Source organism: Rhinopithecus bieti, unplaced genomic scaffold (assembly GCF_001698545.2).
Source record: "Rhinopithecus bieti isolate Rb0 unplaced genomic scaffold, ASM169854v2 scaffold_36008, whole genome shotgun sequence".
Lineage (NCBI taxonomy): Eukaryota > Metazoa > Chordata > Mammalia > Primates > Cercopithecidae > Rhinopithecus > Rhinopithecus bieti.
The window spans coordinates 2949771-2973589 of NW_016816204.1; the positions used below are offsets into that span (position 1 = coordinate 2949771).

Here is a 23819-nt window from a genome sequence, read left to right on the forward strand (position 1 = left end):
GCAGGGTGATGGCAGATGGTGGTAGCTCCCATCTTTTTATCCATCTAGGCCCTCCCTCAGCCTGCTCTTTTGAGCTTCTGTCACTCCCATTGCTGGAACTCTAAACTGCAGCCTCATCTCAACCCCTGCCTTTCCTACAGACCCAACATCTAAGCAGGCCTGACCCCTTGCCAGGTCCCCACCCCCACCAGTGCTCTCTGTCATTGCCCACTGGTACCACCCCCACTCTCCACGTGTCCAGATTAATCAACCTAAAGCACAGCTCTGAGTATATCACTTATGCTCAAGGACTATCTATGGCTCCCAATTGCCTGCTGAATTAGATTGAATCTCACAGCAGCATTCAAGGCCCCTTAACTGGCCTTTCTAGCTGTAGAGGAGGGTGCGAATTACACACTTGCTGATTTAATGACAGTGGAGAGAAGGATGGGGCTATCTTAGTCTAGAAGCCCACCAGTGCTGCTGCTCATGCTACTGCCTCTCACTTCATTCTTTTTGGGGGATGAGTGTGGGAGGGTATTCCATATTTATAGTTTTTCTTAATTAACATGTTGTAAAGTTGACTTTTTTGGTATATAGTTCCATGAATTTTAACACATGCATAGATTCTTGTTACCTATCCCCTCCAACCAGGACACAGAACAGTCCCACCGCCCCCAACACTTCCTTGTCCCGTCTGTTTACAGGGACCCCTCTCCCACCCCTAGCCACCTCTGACCTGTTCTCTGTTCCTGTAAGTTTGTCTTTTTGAGAATGTCATGGAATTATGCAGCACAGGGCATTAGCGAGTGGCTTCTTTTAGCACAATGCCTTTGAGATTCCTCTGATTCTCAATTCCCTTTAGTGATCTATTTATTTAAGCACAGTCTGTCCCTGTAGGACTATTTAGCATACCTGAGCAATCCGCAGAGCTAGGGAGGGGACCTCTGGCATCCCTCTAAGAAGGTTGGCCACCTGGTGTGCAAGAGGAGGGCTTTGGAGGCAGGAGGGAGAAGGGGGCTAAGTGGATTAAGAGAAAAAGAAAAGTCCTGGTAGGCCTGCTCTGTAAATGCGAGTAGGTTTGGACATTCCCTAATGAGGGCTATCACAACAAGGCATTATGCTAAAAACAGAAATGGACTAAGATACGCTTGCTAATTTGCCACTACTGAAAGATGTTAGGGCTGTCTCCAAGTTTTCTGAGTCCTGCCTCTGTTCCTGCACACTCCACTCCCTCCTTCGCCTCAGTCTTCCTCCTGTCCTCAGTGCTCCCTCTTGCTCCTCCTTCCCTTCCCTTGGGGGTGGCTCTTCAGTCATCCTCATCTCCCCTAAAGTGAAGCATCAGGGTGTCCTAGGGCTGCCCAGCCCCCACCCTCCTCTCTGCTCTATCCACACCCCTTTCCCAAGTGAACCCAGCTAGATCGGTGTATTTATTTATTCATTCATTTGTTTTAGGTAGAGTTGGGGTCTTGCTCTGTTGCCCAGGCTGGAGTGCAGTGGTATGATCACAGTTCACTGCAGCCTTAATCTCCTGGGCTCAAGCAGTCTTGCTGCCTCAGCTCCCCAGCAGCTAGGACTACAAGTGTGCGCCACCATGCCTAGCTAATTTTTATTTGTTTTTGTAGAGATGGGGGTCTCACTATGTTGCCCAGGCTGGTCTCCAACTCCTGGGCTCACATGATCCTCCTGCCTTGGCCTTCCAAAGTGCTGGGGTTACAGGTGTGGGCCACCATGCTGGCCACCGGTGGTTTTAAATACAATCTGGGTGTTGGCAACACTTTCATTCCCACCTCCAGCCTGGATCCACATGGTAGTAGCTGGGGATCTAGAGGCTCCTGAGAGCCAACGGTTGGATTTCTAGAATCTGGGAGAGCCAACGGAGACCACGCCAGTAGCTTGAGATCGGCCATCGAGGAGCATTGACACCACAGAGATTACTAAATGCTATGAGGCAGCCCCTCACCGACACCCAGGCCCCAGAGCTGCTTGCTAGGTATCTACCAGCACAGCCCAAGTGCCTTCTTGGCATCTCCATCTGGATGTCTAACAAGCATGTCAAATGTAACACGCTGAAAGCTAACCTATGGATTCTATCATCCCCTCACTGAATCGACTGCTTTCCCGTATCAGGAAGTAAGAACTTCACTTTTCTAACTGCTCAGGCCAAATACCTTGTGCAGTCACTCTTAACTCCCTCCCTCCCCTTCCCATATTGGCAAATCTCACTGACTCTCCCTTCAAAACAGATCCAGCGGCTGACCACTCCTCAGCCTCCACAGGCCCCGTCTGAACGACCCCTGGCAGTCACTCCTAGGAAAGGCCCCTGCCCCTCAGGGTCTATTCACCTACCCCCACCCCTGGCAGACACAGCATCCTTTTAAAAATTTTTTTAGGTTGAGGCAACGGCTCATGCCAGTAATCCCAGCACTTTGGGCGGCCAAGGCAGGATGGTCTCACGAGGCCAGGGGTTCGAGACCAGCTTAGGCAACGTAGTGAGGTCCCATCTCCACAAAAAGTTTAAAAATTAGCTGGGCACAGTGGCATGTGCCGTAGTCCCAGCTACTGGGGAGGCTGAGGTGGAAGGATCCCTTGAGCCCAGGAGGTCGAGACTGCAGTGAGCTATAATTACACCACTGCATTGCAGCCTGGGTGACAGAGTGATACGCTGTCTCAAAATAAAATTTTTAAAAAATGTTTAAAAAATGGAGATAAAATTCATATAACATAAAAGTCACCATTTTAACCATTTGATAGTATACAATTCAGTATTTTTACTACATTCACTAGGTTGTACAACCACTACTCCCACTATCTAGTTCCAAAACATTTTCGTCTCCCCCACAAATGAAGCTTTGTTCCCATGAAGCATCCCATTCTCTCCCCCCGCCCTTGGCAACCACTAATCTGCTTCCTGTCTCTGTGGATTTGCCTCTTCTGGACATTTCCCGCACACAAAATCATCCACCGAGTGGCCTTTTGTGTTTCCCAGGGCCATGGCTGCTGTAGCCGGTCAGTGCTTCATTCACTCCTGCGATGGCTGAATAACGGCCGCTGCATGGAGGCATCACATTCAGTTTCTCCATTTGGCAGTGGATGGATGGAAGTTGGGTGTCTTCCACCGCGCGTCCTCCCGAAACTTCACTCCTGTCACATCACTGCCTGCCTGCTCCCCTCAGGCAGCTTCCCATCTCATTCCTGTGAGAGCAAAGCCCTGACCACAGCCCTGGGCCTCTCGGACCTGGTCTCTCAGCCCCTGGGCCTCCTGCTGCAGAGCCACTGCACCTGCCCTTCCCTCTGCCTGAACACTCTTCCGCCAGATATCCACAGAGTCTGTGCCCTCTCACTTCATCCAGGCCTGTCAAGGCCTCCTCTGACCATTCTACCCCTCCCAGGATTCCCTGAATCCCCTTACCCGGCTTTCTTTTTCTCCATGGCTCTTCTCACCACCTGACACCATATGCATCTGTCTGTTTCTCTGATCTTCCATCCTTGGAACCTTAGCTGCCCAAGGGCTGAACTTTGTGTGTTCCTGAAGAATCGATGCTAGAACACATCTGACATCCAGTAGGTGTTCAACAAATATTTGTTGAATGAATGAAGGAATGAGCCGATTCCGCCTCCCACTCAACGTGCACATCCCTCAGGGCATCTCTTCCTTGTTCCTGCCTGAGGCCCGTGGCCGCCTGCTATCTACGTGCTTCGCTAGCCACCGGGCATCTCTTCCCAGGCTCTGTGACCTTCCCTAAAACATTTCCTCCCTGAGCCTCATTTTGCCCATGTGAAAAGAGCAAATATATCATCCATGTGTTGATGCTAGCGCTAGTCAGAACCAGGGAGGGGAAAACGTGCTCTGCACCTTGCAACCTGGGATCTAAACCTATGACAACTTCGATGTTGAAAATTTTATCTCAGGCCGGGTGCGGTGGCTCATGCCTGTAATCTCAGCACTTTGGGAGGCCGAGGCAGGCGAATCACTTGAGGTCAGGAGTTCAAGACCAGCCTGGTGGACATGGTGAAACCTCATCTCTACTAAACATACAAAAATCAGCCAGGCATGGTGATGGGTGCTTGTAATCCCAACTACTCGGGAGGCTGAGGCAGGAAAGTCACTTGAACCAGGAGGTGGAGATTGCAGCGAGCCGAGATTGTGCCACTGCAATTCAGCGTGGGTGACAGAGGGAGACTCTGTCTCAAAAAAAAAAAAAAAATCTCACTCTCAATTACTTTGTAATGAATTCCTTTTTAACAGATGGAGAAACTGAGGCCTGGAGAGGAAGAAGGGAGGATCTTCCCTAAGCCTGCATGGACAGAGTGAGAGCACAGCTGTGACACCTTGCCTTGACATGAAATGCCTTGCCTCTCCCTCTGCCCTGCGCCCAGCCCCATCCCTGCACCATTCTTCCCTTTCAGGGGACAGAGTTAGTAGGCAAGCAGAGCCCAGCGTGGGCTGGGGAGGAGGCTCCCGCGCTCCTGGTGGCCCACTCTTGCCACAGCTGCCCAGCAGGAATCTGTGGTTCTTGTTACTTGTTGATTAGGACATTTCATGGCCCATGATGGTGATGGGTTGAGACACACAGGTACAACTCCCAGCTGAGCTGTGCTTACCGCAGACTTGTTCAAGACAGAGGGAAAACGGGACACACCTGTTACTGTTAGGGGTATGAGGTGGGGTGGCCAATGGGGCAGGCAGAGGGAGCATGGGAGGTTCCAGGGTGAAACTGGGCTCACTGGCACCCACAGCGAAGGGACGCCAGAGAGGGCACAAGCCAGTCAAGAGGTGCTGGGGAGAGGAAGAGGCACAGAGAAGAAAGTTTGCCAGTTCTGCTTCTGATTCCCATGGGGGTCTTCAGGAAGCTGCGCAACTGCTTTGAGGGAGCATGACTCCATGGGTAAAATGATTCTCACTATTTCCCATGGTGCCGGCCCTGCTCAGGAGTGTGGGTGGCGGTGGGTGTGGGGAAGGAGCCTGCCAGGGAGGCGTGTGAGAGGGGACCAATTCCCCAAATCCAACATGAAAGATGAACTCCAGCTGTTAGAGGGGACTCCGGGCTGGGAGCTGCGGGAACTGGCGTGGGGAGGAGGTGAGGGGTGGGCACTGGCACCGCGGCTGCCACACAGGTCCTGCTTCACACCCCCTGCCAGGGGTACGGGGCTTGGTGTAAACAGCATGCTAATTAGATTTACGAAGAGACTACATTAGGAGCTGTCTGAATCACGGCAGAGGACACCCTCTGGTCCTCAGGGAGGCTGGAGCTTAGCCCACTGGGAGGAAGCACGCCATAGGATGCAGCCATGGACAGAAAAATCTTAATAATCATCACCATCACAATAAGAGCCTCAGTGAAGGCAACTGGGGAGAAATTAATGGGAAAAGGCACAATCTGGGCTGTCCGCTCCCTCTAGCTTCTCTTCCAGAATGGCTTTGCTCTGAAGTCAACAGATATTTTCCTGGAGAGACTAAATCTTGGGGGAGGAACTCTAGAAATGTGAGCTGAAGCTGTAAGACAACCAAGGCATTGCAAACGGACCCCTTGCCTGCTACCAGGGCAGAGGATGGGAGAACAGAGATGTGGAGAGGTGCTCACCAGGGCCCCAGGAATCCCAGGTACCAGCCGTGTGGACATTGCTTTGCGTGAATGCTCAACCCTTGCTACGAAGTCAAAGTCACCAGAGAACCTTTACAAAATAAGAGCAGCCAGGATAGGCTCCCTGGCTTCTGGCATGGGGCGAGGCAATGAAGACCCCCACTTTTCTGCATGCCTTGCCTTGGTTGCTCCCTGGACAAGGGCCCTCTAACCCCTCTCTGCTTTACTTCATTGATGAAATCACAAGCTGGTGAAAAGTACAGAATGTTGGAGGCAATCCATCCACTTCCTTTTTCCAGCCAGAACCCAGTTACCTCCTTCATGGAGGAGAAAGAAAGGTCTGGAAAACAGGAAAATTGTACATCCGAGAGTGCAAACCCTGCATCTGCCCCACGGGATGCTGGCAGCCTGCCCCCTTCTTTCCCTCACCTCTCTTCACTGCTTCTAGAGTTTGGTTTCTACTTCAAGTTGCTTAGGAGATGGAAAAACAGAGGTCCATGCCCTGGGTCACACCAGCAGGTGGGGAGAGTTTAGAGCAGCCGCACCCACTCTCTGGGGTGGCAAGAATGTGCATTGACTGGGTCTCTCCCACCGAGCAGATGTTGGGGTGTAGATTTCTGGGGCTCAGTTGAACAGTGGCCTGGAGGGTCCAGAGCTGGAAAAGGGACCCTCAGCTGAACACGTGACATGGAGCCACGGGTTTTGTCTCCTCCCTGCTCCCACACTGCCCATCCCCACATTGTGTGCAGCTAAGGATGGCAGCTCTAAGAACCAGCAGACGTCAGCCCTGCAGTAAAGGCCCGAGTGGGGAGCTAGGGTTAGTGCGGTACAGGGACTAAGGGTGAGGTGTTCATCTTTTTGTGCCTGACCCTTCTGAGAGTCTGGCGAAGCCCAGGCAACCCCTTCTCAGAATTTTTATTTTCCACAAACTAAAATACAAGGGACCACAAAGTCAACTAATTATTTTGAAATACAGTTATCAAAGTATTTTAAAAGGTTGTTATAATCCTGTACGTGCTTCAAGATGCATTAAACAAGGAGCTTAGCAGCCAGTCTCATACATGCTGTAATTTCAGAGCAGTAATGACCGTAAACGGTATTTTGAGATTTCTGTGACACATGTAACGTGATATAAAAATATCTGAGATATCTCTTGGGGTCAAAGCCACAGGTAAAGCTAACACTATTTTGTTTTTTTCTGTATTTGTAATTAAAGGAATGCTGCGATTCACTTAGAAGCTGGTGAAAAGAAAGATGCAGATTTTTCTCCACCCAGGATCATGGATGCCTCGGGTGGTCTGTGGTCCCCCTTCCCCAGGTGGGCTGAGAACTCCTGGACTGAAAGGAAGCCAAAGAGGCCCGCAGGAGAAGCCTGCAGCCAGGAACGCAAGCTTTGCAGAGCTGCGTGGGGAGGGCCGGGAGGCACTGCAGCCCAGACAAACTGCCTAACAGGACCAAATGTGAAAATAAATTTAAATAAATACAAGGTTGTGGGCTGCTGCTGCCTGACAGGCCTGGAACACATGTGGAATGGAAAATGAGGGTGACGGATAAAAATAAAGACTGAGATGAGCAGGAGAACCAGAACAGTCTCCCCTTCTCAACCCCAGCCCCCCACACCCCCTCCCCAGCATTCAGGAATATGGCCTTTTCTCCTTGTCATTTGTGTTTTTTTTTTTAAAATTTATTTGGTGATGTTTTCTCCACGGGGAGGTGGGTAATTCTGTTTTTTTTTTCTATGCCCCTCAAACAAATGAACCATGTCATCTCCTGCCTGAAACGGGAATCAGTTCCTGCCAGATGTGTCCCCGTTCACTCTGCAGCGCAGGCCCCTCCGCTCAGTGGGACCAAACCTTCAGGAGGTCGCCCAGTGGATTTGAGTCCTGTGACTGAATTCTCAACCCTTGGGTCCCAAGCGACCCCCAGCTGGGGTGCGTCTCATGCCAGCAGAGGCTGGCTTTCTACCCATGTTCATGGGGGGCTCTCACTTCTTTAAGGCTCCCCTCAGAGTCATTTTCCCCATATTGGACAGCTCTAGTCGGATGTGCCCACTCTTGTCTAATGCTATCGCTTAAGCTCATCTCCTCAGTGGACACTGGGAAGTAAAAATTATCAGAGTTTGGAAAACTGAGATGAGAGAGAACAGGAAGCCATGTTTGCAAATGGGGAGCCCTGCAGCACATGCAAGAAGCGCAAGGCTGAGAGTTCAAGACCAAGTTCTGAGACCAGTTAGCTGTGTGACCTTGGGCAAGCCGCTTAAGTCCTCTGAGCCTTGACTTCTTCCTCTATGGAAAGGACAGGGGATAATAATACTTACTATTATTATTATAGCTAATGTCTAAAGTATGCTTTTTCTTTTCTTTTAGAGACAGGTTCTCTCTCTGTCACCCAGGCTGGAGTGCAGTGGTGCAATCATAGCTCATTACAGCCTCAACCTCCTGGGCTGAAGCAATCCTCCTGCCTCAGCCTCCCAAGTAGCTGGGACTACAGGTGTGTGCCACCATACCCCACTTCAAGAGTACTTTTTAATGGGTTAGGCACTGTTCTAAATACAGATATGAACCCATTTAATCCTGATAGCCACTCTGTGAGGTACAGCGGCTATTGTCTCTACTTCACAGATAAGAAAATGGCATCAGAGGATAAATAAGCCCCTAAGGTCACACAGATCAAAAGTAGGAAAGCCGAGTGGCACCCAGGCTGTCTGGCTGGTTCATTTTATTTCTAACCACTCCAACTGCCTCTCTCGTCCTTCCCTGAAAAGGGATGCTGCAGGGGGTATCAAATACACAAATACGTGGCAGGCTGGGGTTGGGGACAGAGAGGAGGCCCAGAGAGGCGCCCAAGTGCCTCTGCTTGAAGTGGGAGCTGGGTTTGCCGGAGCCAAGTCCGTGGAGCCAGCTCAGGGAGAGGAGGATGGGCCAGCGGCAGGGTCGGTGGGCAGGGGGAAGCCCCGGGCGGCACTTTCCCCTTCCCACCCACGTCCTCTTGAATGAAGAGAACGTTAGGATTTGTAGAAACTTAAAGACTGACTGGCCCAACTCATGGTTTTCCAGAGGCAGACACTGAGGCACGGTGTGGAGACGAGGCTTGCCTGGAATCGCACCTGAGTGCGGAATAAGAACTCGCTGAGAACCTGGCCTGGGCGCTCTCTCTGCCACCTTCTCACGGCAGCCGGGGTAGGTCTGGTAGTGGAAGGCTGAGGTCAGAGTTCAGAATCCTGGGCCGATTTGAAATCACAGAGTCTCAGTCACAAAGGCTGAAGGGGCCAACTCAGCATCCTGGGAAGAGTTCCAAAGAGCAGTTCCTATTGGACCTTTAGGGTTCTATGATCAGGGAACTGGGGGTTCTCTTTCTGCAAACACCTTAAGAGGAAAATGGTTAAACTGCTAAACCGTCAGACACTGGAATGCATGGTCACGGGAGTGGGGAGCGTCTCCCGTGTAGGAGACTTCACTCCATTTCACTGCTTCCACCCTGCACATTTCAACACAGCCATCAGAGGGCTCCTTGAGAAAGGCGACTCAGACCACATGAGCTCCCTGGCTTCCCAGGGCTCCCAGTAACAGAAAAATGCCTTCCTGTGCCTGACAAGGCCCTGCCTGACCCTGATGAGGCTGCAGCCTGGCCTCCTGACACCCCCATCCTCTTGAGCTCTGTCCTGGACATCCACAAGAGCCTCTTTCCTGTTCCTTGAAAATGCCAGGCTATTTACCTTTTGGGGATCTCTGCCCTTGTAGGGGAACGTCTGCTGCCAGAATGTTCTGCCTCCACAGCTCTGCATGGCTGCACCCTCCATGCCACTTAACCTCAGCTCCAACAGCACCTTTCTGAAGGCCTTCTGGGACCAGAGTCAGAAATCGCCCTACCCCATCCCATCACTCACTCACCCTGTTTATAGAGTTCTGAACATCCATTTCTACTGCAATTCCATCTCCCCACTGAAAAGAAATATACACTTTGGGAGGGCAGGGGCTACGTCTTCAGCTCGATCCCCCCAGGATCTAGCACAGTAGCAGGCACATAGTTGGTGCACATAACACTTGTTGCTTGAATCAATAACTAACCCCCCACCTGCATAAGTTTCAGCATAGTCCCTCAGGAAGGTCAGGGGTTCGGCAAATTAATGAGGCCCGAAGCCCTTTCTGAAATTTTCCAATTCCCAGAAGCAGGCAGAATCTGGCACCCGAGGCCTCTCTGGGGTGGGGAAGAGAGTGGTGTTCCAATCCCTACCCCAGTCCCTCTCCTCTGCACAATATATTCTCAAGGACAGCAGCAAATGTGTTCTGAGAAGCTGCAGGTTAGGAGTGAGGCAGAGGAAAGCGAATCAAACGCTCCCAGCTCTGGAGAAGGAAGGCAGGACGTCGGCAAATGGTATTTCTCCTGACAGTGGATGAGAAGAACTGTCAGTTTTTAGCTATCTGGGTCAGCAGGGAGGGGTCGTGTATAATGAAACAACTGTTTAAGAACAATACCCCTTGCTGGGATTTGTAAGGCAACCAGAGGTGTAGATGGTCTCTGAGCCACCCTGCCTCGTCCCCTGCCCCCTTCTGCTAGTCTGACCCTTCGCGGTGGGGGATACCACACAGAGGTAATCCACTGGCGCCTACGTGGAGGAATGTTTTTTAGAACAGCTGAACAGAAAATTCCAACCCGCGCAACAAACTGTCCCCGTGCAGAAGGGAAAACAGGACTGCCAGTGGCTGACTCAGCTTCCAGGCACGTTAATGAGGTGAGGCTGGGGAGGGCTGCAGGCAAGGCCAGGAGAGGAAAAGTTGACCCAAGTAGAGAAAATACAAAGAATATGTTGGGGGCAAGGGCGGCACAGGGGTTTAAGGATATACATTGTAGGACTCCAGGTGGGTGAGTGGGTTGCCGATTCACCGTGGCTCCCCAGAACACCGAGGAAGACATGAGAAAACGCCCAGCCGCTGTGTGCAGGGGAATGAGGCTGCCACAACCTCTAATTTGAAACTCAGAGATGAGCTCCCCACACCAAGGCTGACTTCTGGTGCTTCTGCCTTTCGGATTTTTTTTTTTTTTTTTTTCTGATTTGCATCACAACCAGCTATTTGCATGTCAACTGTCACAAGGTACAAATGGGTTGTTGCTGGTTTCAGCCCACCCTGTCCTTTCCTTCCCTGGTTTTCTATAGCCAGGCAAAGGAGAAGAAATTACTCAGTGAGACTTGACAATGTGAATGGAGTCCTTGGGAGACAGAAAGGACTGCTTTCAAGCACCTTTGTTGTTGTGAATGGTCTGGCAGAGCCTGAGATTCAGTGAGGGACTGAGCAGAATCTTCAATCTGGTGGCAACAGTGAATTCGATTAGCGTCCTCATTAGGAGCGACTGCCACAAAGTTCCTCTGGAGAAGTTACACTGCTTCCTCCTTCCCTTTTCTGTTTTGCATCAGCTCCCTCCGCTGCCCCACAGTGGATTTCTGAAGTCATCCTTGCTACACAAACTCAGCCAGACCCGGTTTGGGAAAAGCCCTGGGCCATCTCGCTGATACTTGGGCATTTAACCGTGCATCAACTCAACCAATGCTCATTTTTGGAGTGCCCCCCACATTCCAGGCAGAGCATGGGGGCCTGGGTTACACTGGTGAGTCAAACCAGGCATGCCCTGCCCCCGTGCACCATTCAGTGCAACCAGGAGTTAGATTTAATGGGATCCTCACACTAATCACGGGCAGTGCGAGAGTCACTTGGCTCCACAGAGCCTGGGACAGAGGGTTGTGACTGCTCCGCCGGCTCCCTTCCCTCCAGAGAATTTGCTCAATGAACACATTTTCCTGCCACACCAAGCAAATCCAGAGTCACCTTCAACCCAGACACAAATCCCAACAGATGTATTTTTTCCTCAGAAATGGACCGGCAAGAAACAACACCTTTCTAAAAATCTTTTCTCTAACAGTTGCCTGATTTCTCTTTGTGGTTCCCTGATTTTTCTGATTCTGGACACTCAGGCAATGTTCAACTGCTTTTGCAGTTCTTCTTTTGCTCCTGTTGACAATGTGGTTACATGCTCCACGGGGTGCCTGGGCCTGATCCTCTGTCATGGTGGGGCCTCCCTATACCCGAGACTGGTCCTCTGCAGCATTCACCCGGCCAGCTCTGGATTCCTCCAGAGAAGGACTCGAGACACATGGGAGCAGGGCTGGGGCCGAAAGCAACTCATCCCTCCCTCTTATGGAGGAATGGGCCCAGTGCCACATGCGGGATGGTTTGGGGACCACCCCACCCGGAGGCTGGAAGATGGCCAAGGTGAGCTCAGGGTTGGGTGGCCTGGGCTCCTGGGCTGCCTCTCCTCATTGGCTCTGTCTCTGCAACTCACTGTGCCCTGGAGAAGAGGAGGCCAGGCTTGCACTGTCAGAGACACCGACCAGCTCCCTTGGGAAAACAGCCATGGAGAGCAGGGAATGGTCCCTGGTGGCACTGGGTGCCCTGACGGCAGCGGGTATGCCAATGGCTGAGCCTGGGTGGGGGGCAGTCACTAGAGGCAGGTTGGACCCAGATACCCCTGAGCTTTCCTGCAGACGTTTCAGAAAGCACTTCTAGCAAAGGGAGCCTGAGACAAAACCGGAGGTGTCAGGGTTACATTGCCCTCAACCAGTTGGGGTGAGCAGGCCTGGGGGGTTCCAGCCTTACAGCTGGCAGTGCTTGCTGGACCCAGTCCTGGTCAGGAGCTACAGCTCCTCAATGATGACAACGGCTAACGTTTGTGAGACAGGTGCTGTGCTGCGCCCTGTACATGCCTCCTCCTCTGTGGCAGAGACAACTACTTGGCACCTTCCCCATGCTTCCTGGCCTGCTGGTGGCGAGGTGGAGGCACATAACTAGTTCTGGCCAATAGTCATTGGGTAGAAGTCACAGAGCCACTTCTGGGATGAAGCACAGAAGAGCTGGTACTTAGGCCTCCAGCTGCCTTTTCCGTGCTGCAGGGACGACCGACGGACCTGCAGATTGTGCCCGTCAGTGACTACATGGGTGGGCTTTCCCTGCCCACCTGTGCTGGCCTCTAATCCGCAGGAGAAATCAACCTTTATGTGGGGCTAACTCGTTACTACAATATAAGCTGATGGATACATTCTCTTTCTTTTCTATTCTTTTTTAAACAAATGGACAAAGTGAGGCTCATTACTTTACCTGAGGTCACACAGCTAGTACATGGCAAGGCCAGGCTGAAACACAGGCCCTATCTGACTCCAGAGCTTGTGCCGCCCCCATACAAGCTGCCTTCCTTCTGGGTTGCCTCCAAGATCAAGCGTCAATTCCTTGGCTGGGGTCCTGGCCTACCTCCCCACTGCACACGTCCTTGCTTGCCTGGATTATGGCCTGCTCTGGCCAGCTGACCTTCCTGTGTGTCCCTGGGTACAGCCCTAGGCCCTTCTCACCATAGAGCCTCTCCTGATCCTCCCAGCCCCTACTGCCCCTTCTCCAGCTGACTCCTCCCTGCCTGTGGTCACTGGACCTGGACCCCACGCTGGTATCCATATTTCTCTTCTCTTGGGCGTTATGGATCTCCTGAAACCACAGATGGGACTTTCTTCTGAGCATCTCATTCATACAGTCATCTCCAAAAGGAGGTGCCTGCCCTAAAGGGGAGTACAAAGTGATCCATTAGGGTGTGAGAACATATTAGAACTTGTTTTAATACCTGTTTTTTCTACCTTTTAAAACTGCTACATTAAAAAATATGTTTTTTGGGGTTTTTTTTGAGACAGGGTCACCTAGGATGGAGTGCAGTGGCACGATCTCTACTCATTGCAACCTCTGCCTCCCAGGTTCAAGTAATTCTCATGCCTCAGCCTCCTGAGTAGCTGGGATTACAGGAGCACCCCATCATGCCTGGCTAATTTTTGTATTTTTAGTAGAGATGGGGTTTCACCACATTGCCCAGGCTGGTCTTGAACTCCTGGCCTCAAGCGATCCACCTGCCTCGGCGTCCCAAAGTGCTGGGACTACAGGTGTGAGTCACTGTGCCTGGCTTTAAAATATGTTTTAAAATGTACATACTGTATTTGTATCAACACACTGTTGACTCCTTGGGACAAGGACCATGGGTTACACTTGGCTCCCAAGAGGTTAAATATAGCTCCTTGTAAACAGTAGGTGATCAATACATACTTTAGTTACCTTGGACAGATAGGTATGGAACGTCTTAGCAGGAGGTGGAGACACACATGTACACACACACACACACACGTGTGCGCACACACCTGAGCACACACACATGCGCATGGTGGGACTGACTTGCCCACGTGCCCTGAGTCCTTGGGGGGACCGTGTCTGGTTGAGAGGAGCTGATGGAAGTGGGCAAGAGATGTGGGCAGAGGGGCTCCTGGGTCAAAAGGGAGGGCTGCTTGCTAAGCAGCCAGAGTAGAGACGGCTCCTCCGAGGGCGGTGGAGGAAGACCAGCCTGGAGCAAGGCCACCACAGCAGACCCACGCAAAGAGTAATTGAAGAGAAGCACCTCAGGCTGGAAAACCTAATGGAATTCCTGAGCAGAGTGGGCCAGGAGGAGCAGCAGTAATAAATAGAAGTCCTATTAGCATGGCAGCTGCTGACAGGCAGGGAGATGGGGCACAAGGAGGGGTGAGGGCAGGGGAGGAGGCAGGCTGAGAGGGTCCTGAAGGGATGGAGACCTGGCCCCAACTCATAGAGGCCTGGCCGCTCTGCCCCTCCCCACCCCTGCCCCTGTGATGTGGCAGGAGCAGTGCAGGGGGCTGCCCCCAACCTGAGCCTCCTCCCTCCTCCTCTGCAGCTCTCCCTTACTTCCTTTTAAGACTGGGCCCAGCCAGGGCAGACCCCCGGTGATGCAGGGGTCTTCTTATGGCGTGGGATCCCCTCCAAAGCACTTAGGTCCTTTCGCTCTTCACATGGAAAAGTTGGGGTCATTATTACACCAAAAACAGGAATTAGACTTTCTGCTAAGGTCATTATTTGAACAGGAGCAAAAATGGGTACAGGCATCCCAGAGAGGGCAGCAGATGATCCATCAGGTGTGTGAAAATACATATATGGTTTATTTCTACTTTTTTTTTTTTTTTTTTGAGATGGAGTCTTGCTCTTGTTCCCAGGGCTGGAGTACAATGGTGCTATCTCAGCTCCTGCAACCTCCACCTCCCAGGTTCAAGCAATTCTCCTGCCTCAGCCTCTTACATAGATGGGATTACAGGTGCCTGCCACCACGCCCGGCTAATTTTTGTATTTTTAGTAGAGACGGGGTTTCGCCATGTTGGCCAGGCCGGTCTCGAACTTCTGACCTCGTGATCTGCCGGCCTCCCAAAGTGCTGGGATTACAGGCGTGAGCCACTGCACCTGGCCTTATTTCCACCTTTTAAAATTGCATTTTTGTGCATGCTTTACAATGTCTCTACTAGATTAGTATGATGATCATGTACGTAACTTCTAAATAATAACCACACATATGGAAACATGTGCTCACATGTTTTTTGCAGGGTGTAGGGGGTAATCCAAAAGTAGAGACTAATGATTTTTTTTTTCAGCCTTATTTATCCTCAGAAGCTGCCAGGAGTGGGGTGCTGCAATGTTTGTTTCTATTTTATAGCTGAGGACCTGGACAGCCCAGGCAGGGGGGTGGGTCCAGATGGGTGGTGGGTCCAGATGGGTGGTGGGTCTGCATGGGCCATGTGCCCAGGGACTCACCTCATCCTTGTCCACCACCTGGATGAAGAGTGGAAGGGCAAAGCCGACCTGTGCCAGCTCAGTGATGGCCACGCTGTATTCGGAGCTGTTGAACTCCGGGGCGTTGTCATTGATGTCAATAACCAGGATATTGAAGGTCGTGGTGACTGTAGCGTCAGATGGGGTGCGGTCATCATTCAGCTCCGTGCCCTGCGGACAGAGACCGGTCACCCCAGGGCGAAGGCAGCTAATCACAGCAACAGCTCTTGCTTACCAAGGACTTTCTCAGCACCAGCCACTGTGCTTCAATGTGAATGATCCCATCTAATCCTCACCCCAACTCCAGGAGGAAGATTTTATCATTAGCATCCCCATTTTAGTGATAAGGAAACTGAGGCTCAGAGAGATTAAGTAACTTGTACAAGGTTTCACAGCCAGAGTAGATTTCTAGCTCAGGTAGTAGGAGACTAAGACTGACAGCAGATGGATGAGATGGGGTGAGGACAAGACAGATCTGGGGGTTCATTGAGGGACAAGGGGGAAGTCTTCATCCTCTTTGGCAGATGGTGAAACTGAGGCCAAGAATGTTTGTGCTGGTGGTTAATCAAGACAACTGAGCATCTGCTATGGCCTGAACCCTGGGCTCAGCACTGAGGGTCAGCATAGATGGACTGATTCAGATAACTGGGTGTCCGGTCTGTGGGCCAGAGCCATGGGCCCAAAAGTGCCCATTCCCAGTTCTGACTTCAACCTTCTGAATCTGAATCTCTCTGGGTAAGAGACACAGGAACAGATACCTTTCAATAGCTTCCCAGGGGATTCGGGTTCACAGCTAAGTGTGAGAACACACCCCCACATTTTATATAAAGACAGAAAGAGTTCAAGTCCCACAGTGGGGTGCTGGGACCAGGGAGCAGCTCTCTCTGGTGGACATGACCACCTCACCTCCATGGGAGGAGAGCAGACGGGAGGGAAGGACGGTGGTGTGAGCACACCCTCCCATGGCTAACCCACACCTGAACAGCAGGGCCTCTCAAGGTTAAGGACAGCAATTAAGGGCCAGGCTGGGCTGCGCTGTCCACCCCATGGCAATGGAAGGGCCTCCTTCCCAGAGCCCCTGGCCTCAGTCTTTGGGCCACCCATTTCTCTCAATCGATGGCTGATGGCCTGGGCTGGGAAGAGCCCCTGTGGCTCAGACAGGATCCATACCCCTAAATGGGTTTCTCAGGGAATGGCTCTGCAAGTCCCTGATTTGAATTAAAATGGACCGTGAGTGGCAGGCGGCTGCAGGGGGTGTGGGACTGTAGCTCTGCCTCACATTCTGGGGTGGGGACCCCAGCACCTCCTTTCCTCCCTGCTGCATTGCTGTTTCTTAACCCAGGAAGCCGTGGCACATGGAAGTGGGACAGAACCCCAGGAACGGGGCAAGTTCCAGAATTCTAGGTGGCTGCAACAGAGAACTTGGAATGCTGGGACAACAGTGAGGAAGGACCACAGGATGAGCACCTATTGTGTGCCTCCCACTGAGAGGGCACACAAGTTCCATCCTATGTGGTTGTTGATAATGGATGTGGCACGCCCAGCACACCTACAACTTCATAATTTGGGTGCCTTCCTAATGGGGCCCTGGGCACAGCCCTGGGAGGCAGTGCAGGGTGAGAGCACGGAAGCGATGTGCTTCTGGAGCCACCACCAGGGGCAGGAGCCCTTGGACACCGCTGGGGGCTGGCATCTGAGCGGGGGCATCCCCTCTACCTGGGGTGGAGGTGCCCACGTAGTTCTCACCTTCACAGTCAGGATGAAGCCGTGGCTGTACAGGGGGTTCTCCCGGTCCAGCAGGCCATTCAAGGTCAGTGCTCCGCTGATGTAGTCCAGGGCAAAGATGCTGTTGGTATTCCCTGCAAGAGAGAGAAGCATTCAGGTGTGACCAGGCACAGGGCCGGGGGGGCGGGGGGGTGCATGGAGCTGGGGCCAGGGCTCCTCTCTGGGCATTAAAGACTCATCAGTTACTGAAATGAATGCTGGTTCAAGAGTAATAGAAAGAGCCCTGGAGTCCATGGAGCAGCCGGCAGACAGCAGCGGGTCCCAGAAGGAGAACAGCATGGCCTTTCCAGTCTCCTTCTAGTCTCTCTGACCCAGCTATGGAGAAAGTCTTGGTTTGGTGCTACTACACTTTAACACTTCTCTAGACTCGCTTGATTTCTTTTTTAACAAAGAGAGAGCAGGCTTCAGGCTCAGAGCCTTCCAAAGGGAGTGGACACCAGCCAGGATGCAGTAACCTGGTTTTGTTTCTCTTGTGCTTGTTCTTATGGTTCTGTTCTATTCTATTCTATTCTATTCTATTCTATTCTATTCTATTCTATTCTATTCTTTTTCAATTTATGACAGTGATGTAAAGTTTCCTTTTACAACAAATGTAAATTAAAGACATAATTTAAAAATAAGTACTATGTTAAGTACTTATTAAAATTTAAGATATGTATTTAAAGTCCTGGCAAAAATTATCTATGAGCCACACTTGCCTCAAACCTATGTCTCTGTAAGCCCACCCCTCTCCCTCTGCCAGCTTCAATTTCTGCTTCCTGTCCACAGAAACTCACACTGGCATCCTTGCATTTCTCCAGATCACTATGCTCTTTCCTGCCTCCTCATCTTTTAGCGTCTGTCTTTCTCTCTTGTCCTCACCCTCTGCCTAGCTCAGTGCCAGCCTCTTCTCCTCCTCCTCCAGAAAGGCAGTCCTGACTTCTTCAACTGGCCCCTTCTAGTCCCCACAGGCAGTAGTCACTGTTTTGTAACTAACTGTTCCCCAGTTGCTTCTTGGGTGTTAATTGGATCTCCCTTCCCGGCCCTCTGAAGATGAGGACCTTTCATGACTGTCCCTTAAGGTACCTGGCCAATGCTGGGCACACAGTGGCAGGCATGTTCCCCACCTGGGCTAGTCCTGCATGGGCTGCTGCCTTGCCCATATGCCCTTGCCACCAGCCTGTGAATTCACCTGGGAAAATCCCAATTCCATTTGGCTCTCTCTTCATGAACCTGTTTGTTGGCTCATTCACATACTCACTCCCTCCCATTCATTCACCCACCCACCAGTCTCTGGGGTAGGCTTTCCTATAGCAGGCCCTGAGCTGGGCGTTGTTGGGCATGCAGATATCAGGTTGCCAGAATTCTGACGCCAAAGCATTTGCAGCCTAGTAAGTGATCTCTGGTACTCACCAGAATCAGAATCTCTGAGTTCACAGCAGGGAGAGGCTGTTTACAGATGGAAAATCTCAAAGAAGGAAAACTCCGTAGAGGAGATGTCATTAATTCCCTGGAACACTGACTGGCTGTGTGACCTTGGGCAACTTACCTAACCCCTCTGTGCCCTGGTTTCCTCACTCGTGAAATACAGATAATAATGGCATCTGCCTCATAGGGTTATGAGGATAAAATAAGTGTGAAAGTATAGATATATTGCTTTGGGACCATTCCTGGCACAAAATAAGTGTTGTCGTTGTTATTGTTTGAGATGGTTCCTGGAGAACGAGCAGGACTGGGGAGGACGACGGATGGGCACTGATTCCATTAATACCCAAGAATTAATACCCAAACCTTCAACACCCGCAGGTGAACACCAAAATCACCATGGAAGCAGCTGTAGCTCCCAGGTCTTCCCCTTCCCCATCTCTAAAGGGATCTGCATGTACCAGAGGCTCATAGTATCTCTTGGATTAACTAGGGGAAAAGTCAAGGGTGGGGGCAATTTCCTCTTCTAACTTTAGACTTCGGGACAAAAGCTATTCTCAGTCAACCCATGCTGAGTCACCTGCCTGTGCTAGTCAGCACGGCAGCTTACTTCTACCCAGGTTGGTGGCTAGTGGCCGCTCTCACCTGTCCTCCCAGCCCACTGCATGGGCTTGGCAAGGCCAGGGAGAAGATGCAGACAGTGGGGCCTGTTTAGAACTCAGTCTACAAGTCTATGGCTTCAGAATCTCTAACATGGGGCCAGCCCAGGAGAGGGTGTTGCTGTAGCTATCCCCTTGCCTAAGGCTTCCTTTCCCAGCCATAGAGAGATCTAGGTGCCTTCCTGCTGGGTTTTGTATGTCTGTGTTTGCATAGTGGGGAGCTGTGGGGACAGGATTGCAAGGAGGCATACAAATGTGTGATAGAAGGGAGTTCCTTTAGCTGGGAATTTTGCTGCTAGAGAAACGATATGTGTGCTTTCATCTGTTCATTCATTCAACAAACAGTTATTGTGCTTCTCTAATGAGCATACAGGCAGGGCGCGGTGGCTCATGCCTGTAATCCCAGCACTTTGGGAGGTGGAGGCGGGCAGATCACTTGAGGTCAGGAGTTCAAGACCAGCCTGGCCAACATCTCTACTAAAAATACAAAAATTAGCTGGGTGTGGTGGCGCATGTCTGTAATTCCAGCTACTCAGGAGGCTGAGGCATGAGAATCGCTTGAAGCTGGGAGGCAAAGGTTGCAGTGAGCCAAGATCACGCCACTGCACTCCAGCCTGGGTGACAGAGCAAGACTCTGTCTCAAAAAACATATATTATATGTTATATATATACATAAAAATATGTATATATATAATGGTGATACATTTTAATCGGGGCCACAGTGCTCAACCAGGTACTCACAGTCCAGGGTGATCAGTGCTGAGGTTGGATGAAGCAGAGGCAGTGCAGGGCCCTGTAGGGGCCGAGATCCTCTGAGCCCCGAAGGCTGAGCTGAAGGGCTGCCCTGAGGCAAGACCTCAGAGCCTCCGGCCTCCCACCCCTGCCCCAACATGCTCACAGGCAGGGGTCCCCTCCCCAGCCCCCACAGATAGCATCCCAGCATTCCAGATTTTCATATAAATATACTTTTTTCAATAAAGGAAGCTATCAAATGTTTAACTAAATGTGATTCAATTTTTATCTTTGTGAGATTTTTCTTACAAATCATTCACAAACCTGAAGCCCCTTGAATGATGTGCTTTTGCTTTTGGTTTGAAAAATACGGGTTTCAACCCTGGAACACTCACTTGTATTTCTTCACTCAGCTTCTACGCCCCATTCATGTCCACACTATCCACCCCAAACCCAGCATCTGTCCCCAGGACATAAGACACCCCATGCCCCAACCTAGGCAACCTTCTCCAACAAACCTGCAGGCAAGTACCCCCCACACGGTCCACATTCAACCAAACTGTAGACACACACACACACACACACACACACACACACACACACTTCTTTTTCACACATCTGTTTGCATGGAGTACACCTTCCCACTTCCTGCCAAGCACCACTGGCTAACTCCCCAGATCAACACCCAGAAAGAGCCATACCTAGGGAGCCGACAAGGCCACCTGAGTGAGGACCGACTCAGTGAGATGCTCGGTAAGATGCTCTTACTGTCACCATAGCAACACTGGCGCTCGCTGGGATGCTGCTAGGCTTGAGCAGGGGCAGGAGATGAGCCCTGCGCCCTAAGCTAGAAAGGCTGAGGGCATGTCTCATTCAAAGATTCATTGATTTTTTTATTCACGCATTCCTTCAAGTTCATATTGAGCACCTACTGTGTGCAAGGTGTTGGAGAATCAGTAAGGAAAAGCAGGCAAGCTTCATGCCTTCAGTCTCATATGAATTGTCTGTGAAGACAGACATTCATGATATAACCACACAATTGAAAGTGTAAGTACTTGCTGAGCTAAGGCCCCTGAAGAGAAGCAATTTGGAAAACAGAAATGGTTAAGATTACACCCTCTGGAGACAGACTGCATGGGTTCAAATCATGGTTCTGCTACTCAACGGCTGTGTGACCTTGATCAAGTGACTTATATGTGGGCCTCAGTTTCTTGGTCTGTAAAATGGGGGTAATAATAGACTGCACCCCAGGCTGTCACTTTAAGGATTAAATAAGTTAATACAGTGCTGGGGACATAGGAAGCTCCAAACAAATGTTGGCTGCCTGTGCTTTACCAAGATGGTACCACCGTGGTCTCTCCCCACCACCTCAGCAGCTTGTGCCTACAGCTGTTTTCCCCGCAGTGACACTGAGCCAACCCCACACTTTTACCAGGATAGCCTCGCCACAGAGGGCTAGTGTTTACAGGCTGCCCTGACCTGAGGCTGAGAACAAAACCCTCAGGCCCACAGGGCCCTGAACCCAGAGCTCTGGCCTCTGCTCCCCGCTCATTCAGAATGGTGGGTGCAGAGGGGAACTCCACTTCCCTGCCTCACTGCCCTCCCTTCTTCCCCCACTTCCACATCATCCCCTCCACAGGCGCTGTGGGCTTGGCAGCCACACATACAAGTTTCTCTGCTCTCCTGGAAACTGATACCTCCGTGTCCGCCTTCTGGTCTCCCAGACATTCTTTATCCAAGTCCCATGGGGGCCTGGGGGGCTGGGGGCACTCACCAGGGACGCCTTTCATCTGTTCAGCCCCACTGCTGAACAGAAGGGCAGCTGCTTCCCCTGGGCCGACAGGTGCTGTCCTGAGTTCTGGGGTGGGGGTGTATCTGGTAGGGGAGGGGTTTTGGGGTGGGGTGGGGGCTGCACTTTTACCACTGTAAGGATTCTGGGAACTGGTGATTCAAAGTGATCACAAAAGAAAAAAGCAGGTCATTACTGGCCCTGTTGGTTTTCCTGGGGGCAACCACCTCCTCTAGGAGCTCCAGGAATCAAGACCTTTTCAGATTTGCAAGAGAGAGGCTGGGAGGAATGAATCATGTGTGAAAGGCTGCTGGATGGGGGTGGGGATTGCAGCCTTCATTCTCCTATTTATTAAAAAGTAGTAGCCACTACTTATCAAACACCATGTACCAGGCACTGAGCTAAGCTGTTTGCACAATCACATCACCTATTCGTTGCAACCACCTTATAAGAAGATATCCCATCTTTTGTGTGAGGAAGCAGGCTCAGAGATATTCAATAACTTGCCTAAGGTCACATGGCCAGCAAGTGACCAGCTTGGACTTAGATTTACATTTCTCTTTTTCTACCTGCAAGCATTCACTTTCCACACATTTGTGCACATTCTGTGCCCGGCCCTGTGCTATGGGGCAAGGAAACAGGGTGAGGTAAATAAGAGATCATCATCCTTCATAGAGTGGAGTGTCAACAAAGTGACTTCTTCCTCAAGAGGGAGTCCTAGGGCTGGGCACCGTGGCTCATACCTGTAATCCCAGCACATTGGGAGGCCGAGGTGGACGCATTACTTGAGGTCAGGAGTTCAAGAACAGTGTGGCCAACACAGTGAAACCCCATCTCTACTACAAATACAAAAATTAGCCAGTTGTGGTGGCTGGTGCCTATAATCCAAGCACTCGGGAGGCTGAGGCAGGAGAATTGTTTTAACCCGGGCGGCAGAGGTTGCAGTGAACCAAGATCATGCCATTGTTCACTCCAGCCTGGGTGACAGAGCGAGACTCCATCACACACACACACACACACACACACACACACACACACACACGAGGGAGTCCTTACACATTCTGGAAAGTTCTAAATAAATTCCTCCATGGTAGAGTTTTACACAGCAGCAGACTCTCCATGTTGTGATGTCTTCCAGGTAGCTGGGGAGGTGACCTACCATGGGGACTGGTGGGGGAAGGTAAGGCTAGAGACAAGAGCTGTCAGCACAATGGGCTGGCGACGTTTGTCAGACACTGGGGAAAAGAGCACCAGGCGAGGCTGGCCTTTACAGCAGATGTATAATTGGACGAGTATAAGCAGGAATATCTAGAAGGCAATGAAGGAGACAGAGAGGCAATGGCCAGAGAGGTAGATGGGAAACCAGCCTAGTGCTGGGTGCCCGGAGTCAGGGAAGGAGGCAGTCCTTCCCTGACGGTCAGCAGGGTCAGATAGAGCAGAGAGCTCAGGAAGAGGAAGGTCTGGCAAAGGCCACGGACTGGGTCTTCAGATGTCCCCAGAGTCAGACTTTAAGATACTGAGGGACGGTGGGGCAGGGATGTGGGGACAGTGAGTGCAGGTGCTCAGGTGCTGCTGCCGAGTTTGGTGTAAAAAACAAGGCAAGAGGCTGAATGGCAGCTAGAGGGCGCCGCAGAGTCAAGCAAAGGGCTTCTGCTGTTTTCCAGCTGGTCAAAGGAAGTGGGAGAGGGAGAGGGAGAAGGAAGTGGACTGGGAGGGGCTGTAGCAGGGGGTAGAAGGTCCGATGTGTGTGTGTGTCGGGGCAGCTCTCTCTCTTTGAGCCATGTGGGGCAGGTGGAGCTTAGGCTCATCCCCCTACCTCTTTCTTCTTCCAGGCTGGAAGGCTACCCCACTTCACACCCCCTGCTCCACCTGCATTATCGCCCCTCCTGCCCGCTGCCAAATCTCATCATTCCCACATCTTGTCCCCTTGTTATCTCATCGGCAGCATCTTGACCCACAGCGGAGCTGGGTCTGGGTGAAAAGCAGTTTAGTGAGTGGCTGGTGGTGCGTGCGGGAACACAGGCTGATGACTTTCAATTGCTTTGTCTGCTCCGCTGGGCTAACAGCCCCTGCGTCCTGCCTCTGCTCTCCTGCACTCAGAGTTAAAAGAAAACCCAAGGCTTCCTGCTCAGCCTGGGAACTGCCCTTTCTGAAGGTCCAGTATCACCTGCTATAGGAAGCCCACCCGCATGTCGCG

At 51.4% G+C, this 23819-nt stretch overlaps 1 protein-coding gene across 1 annotated transcript in view; it reads right to left on the reverse strand.

Moving 5' to 3' along the window:
- Positions 1-23819, reverse strand: part of LOC108516852 (cadherin-23) — a 421574-nt gene that overhangs the window by 179948 nt on the left and 217807 nt on the right. Inside the window, exons 10-11 of the mRNA XM_017854517.1 lie at positions 17000-17112; positions 15236-15424 (exon numbers count right to left, since the gene is read on the reverse strand). Of these exons, the coding sequence (XP_017710006.1) occupies positions 15236-15424; positions 17000-17112 (302 nt within the window). The remainder of the gene's footprint in view (positions 1-15235; positions 15425-16999; positions 17113-23819) is intronic.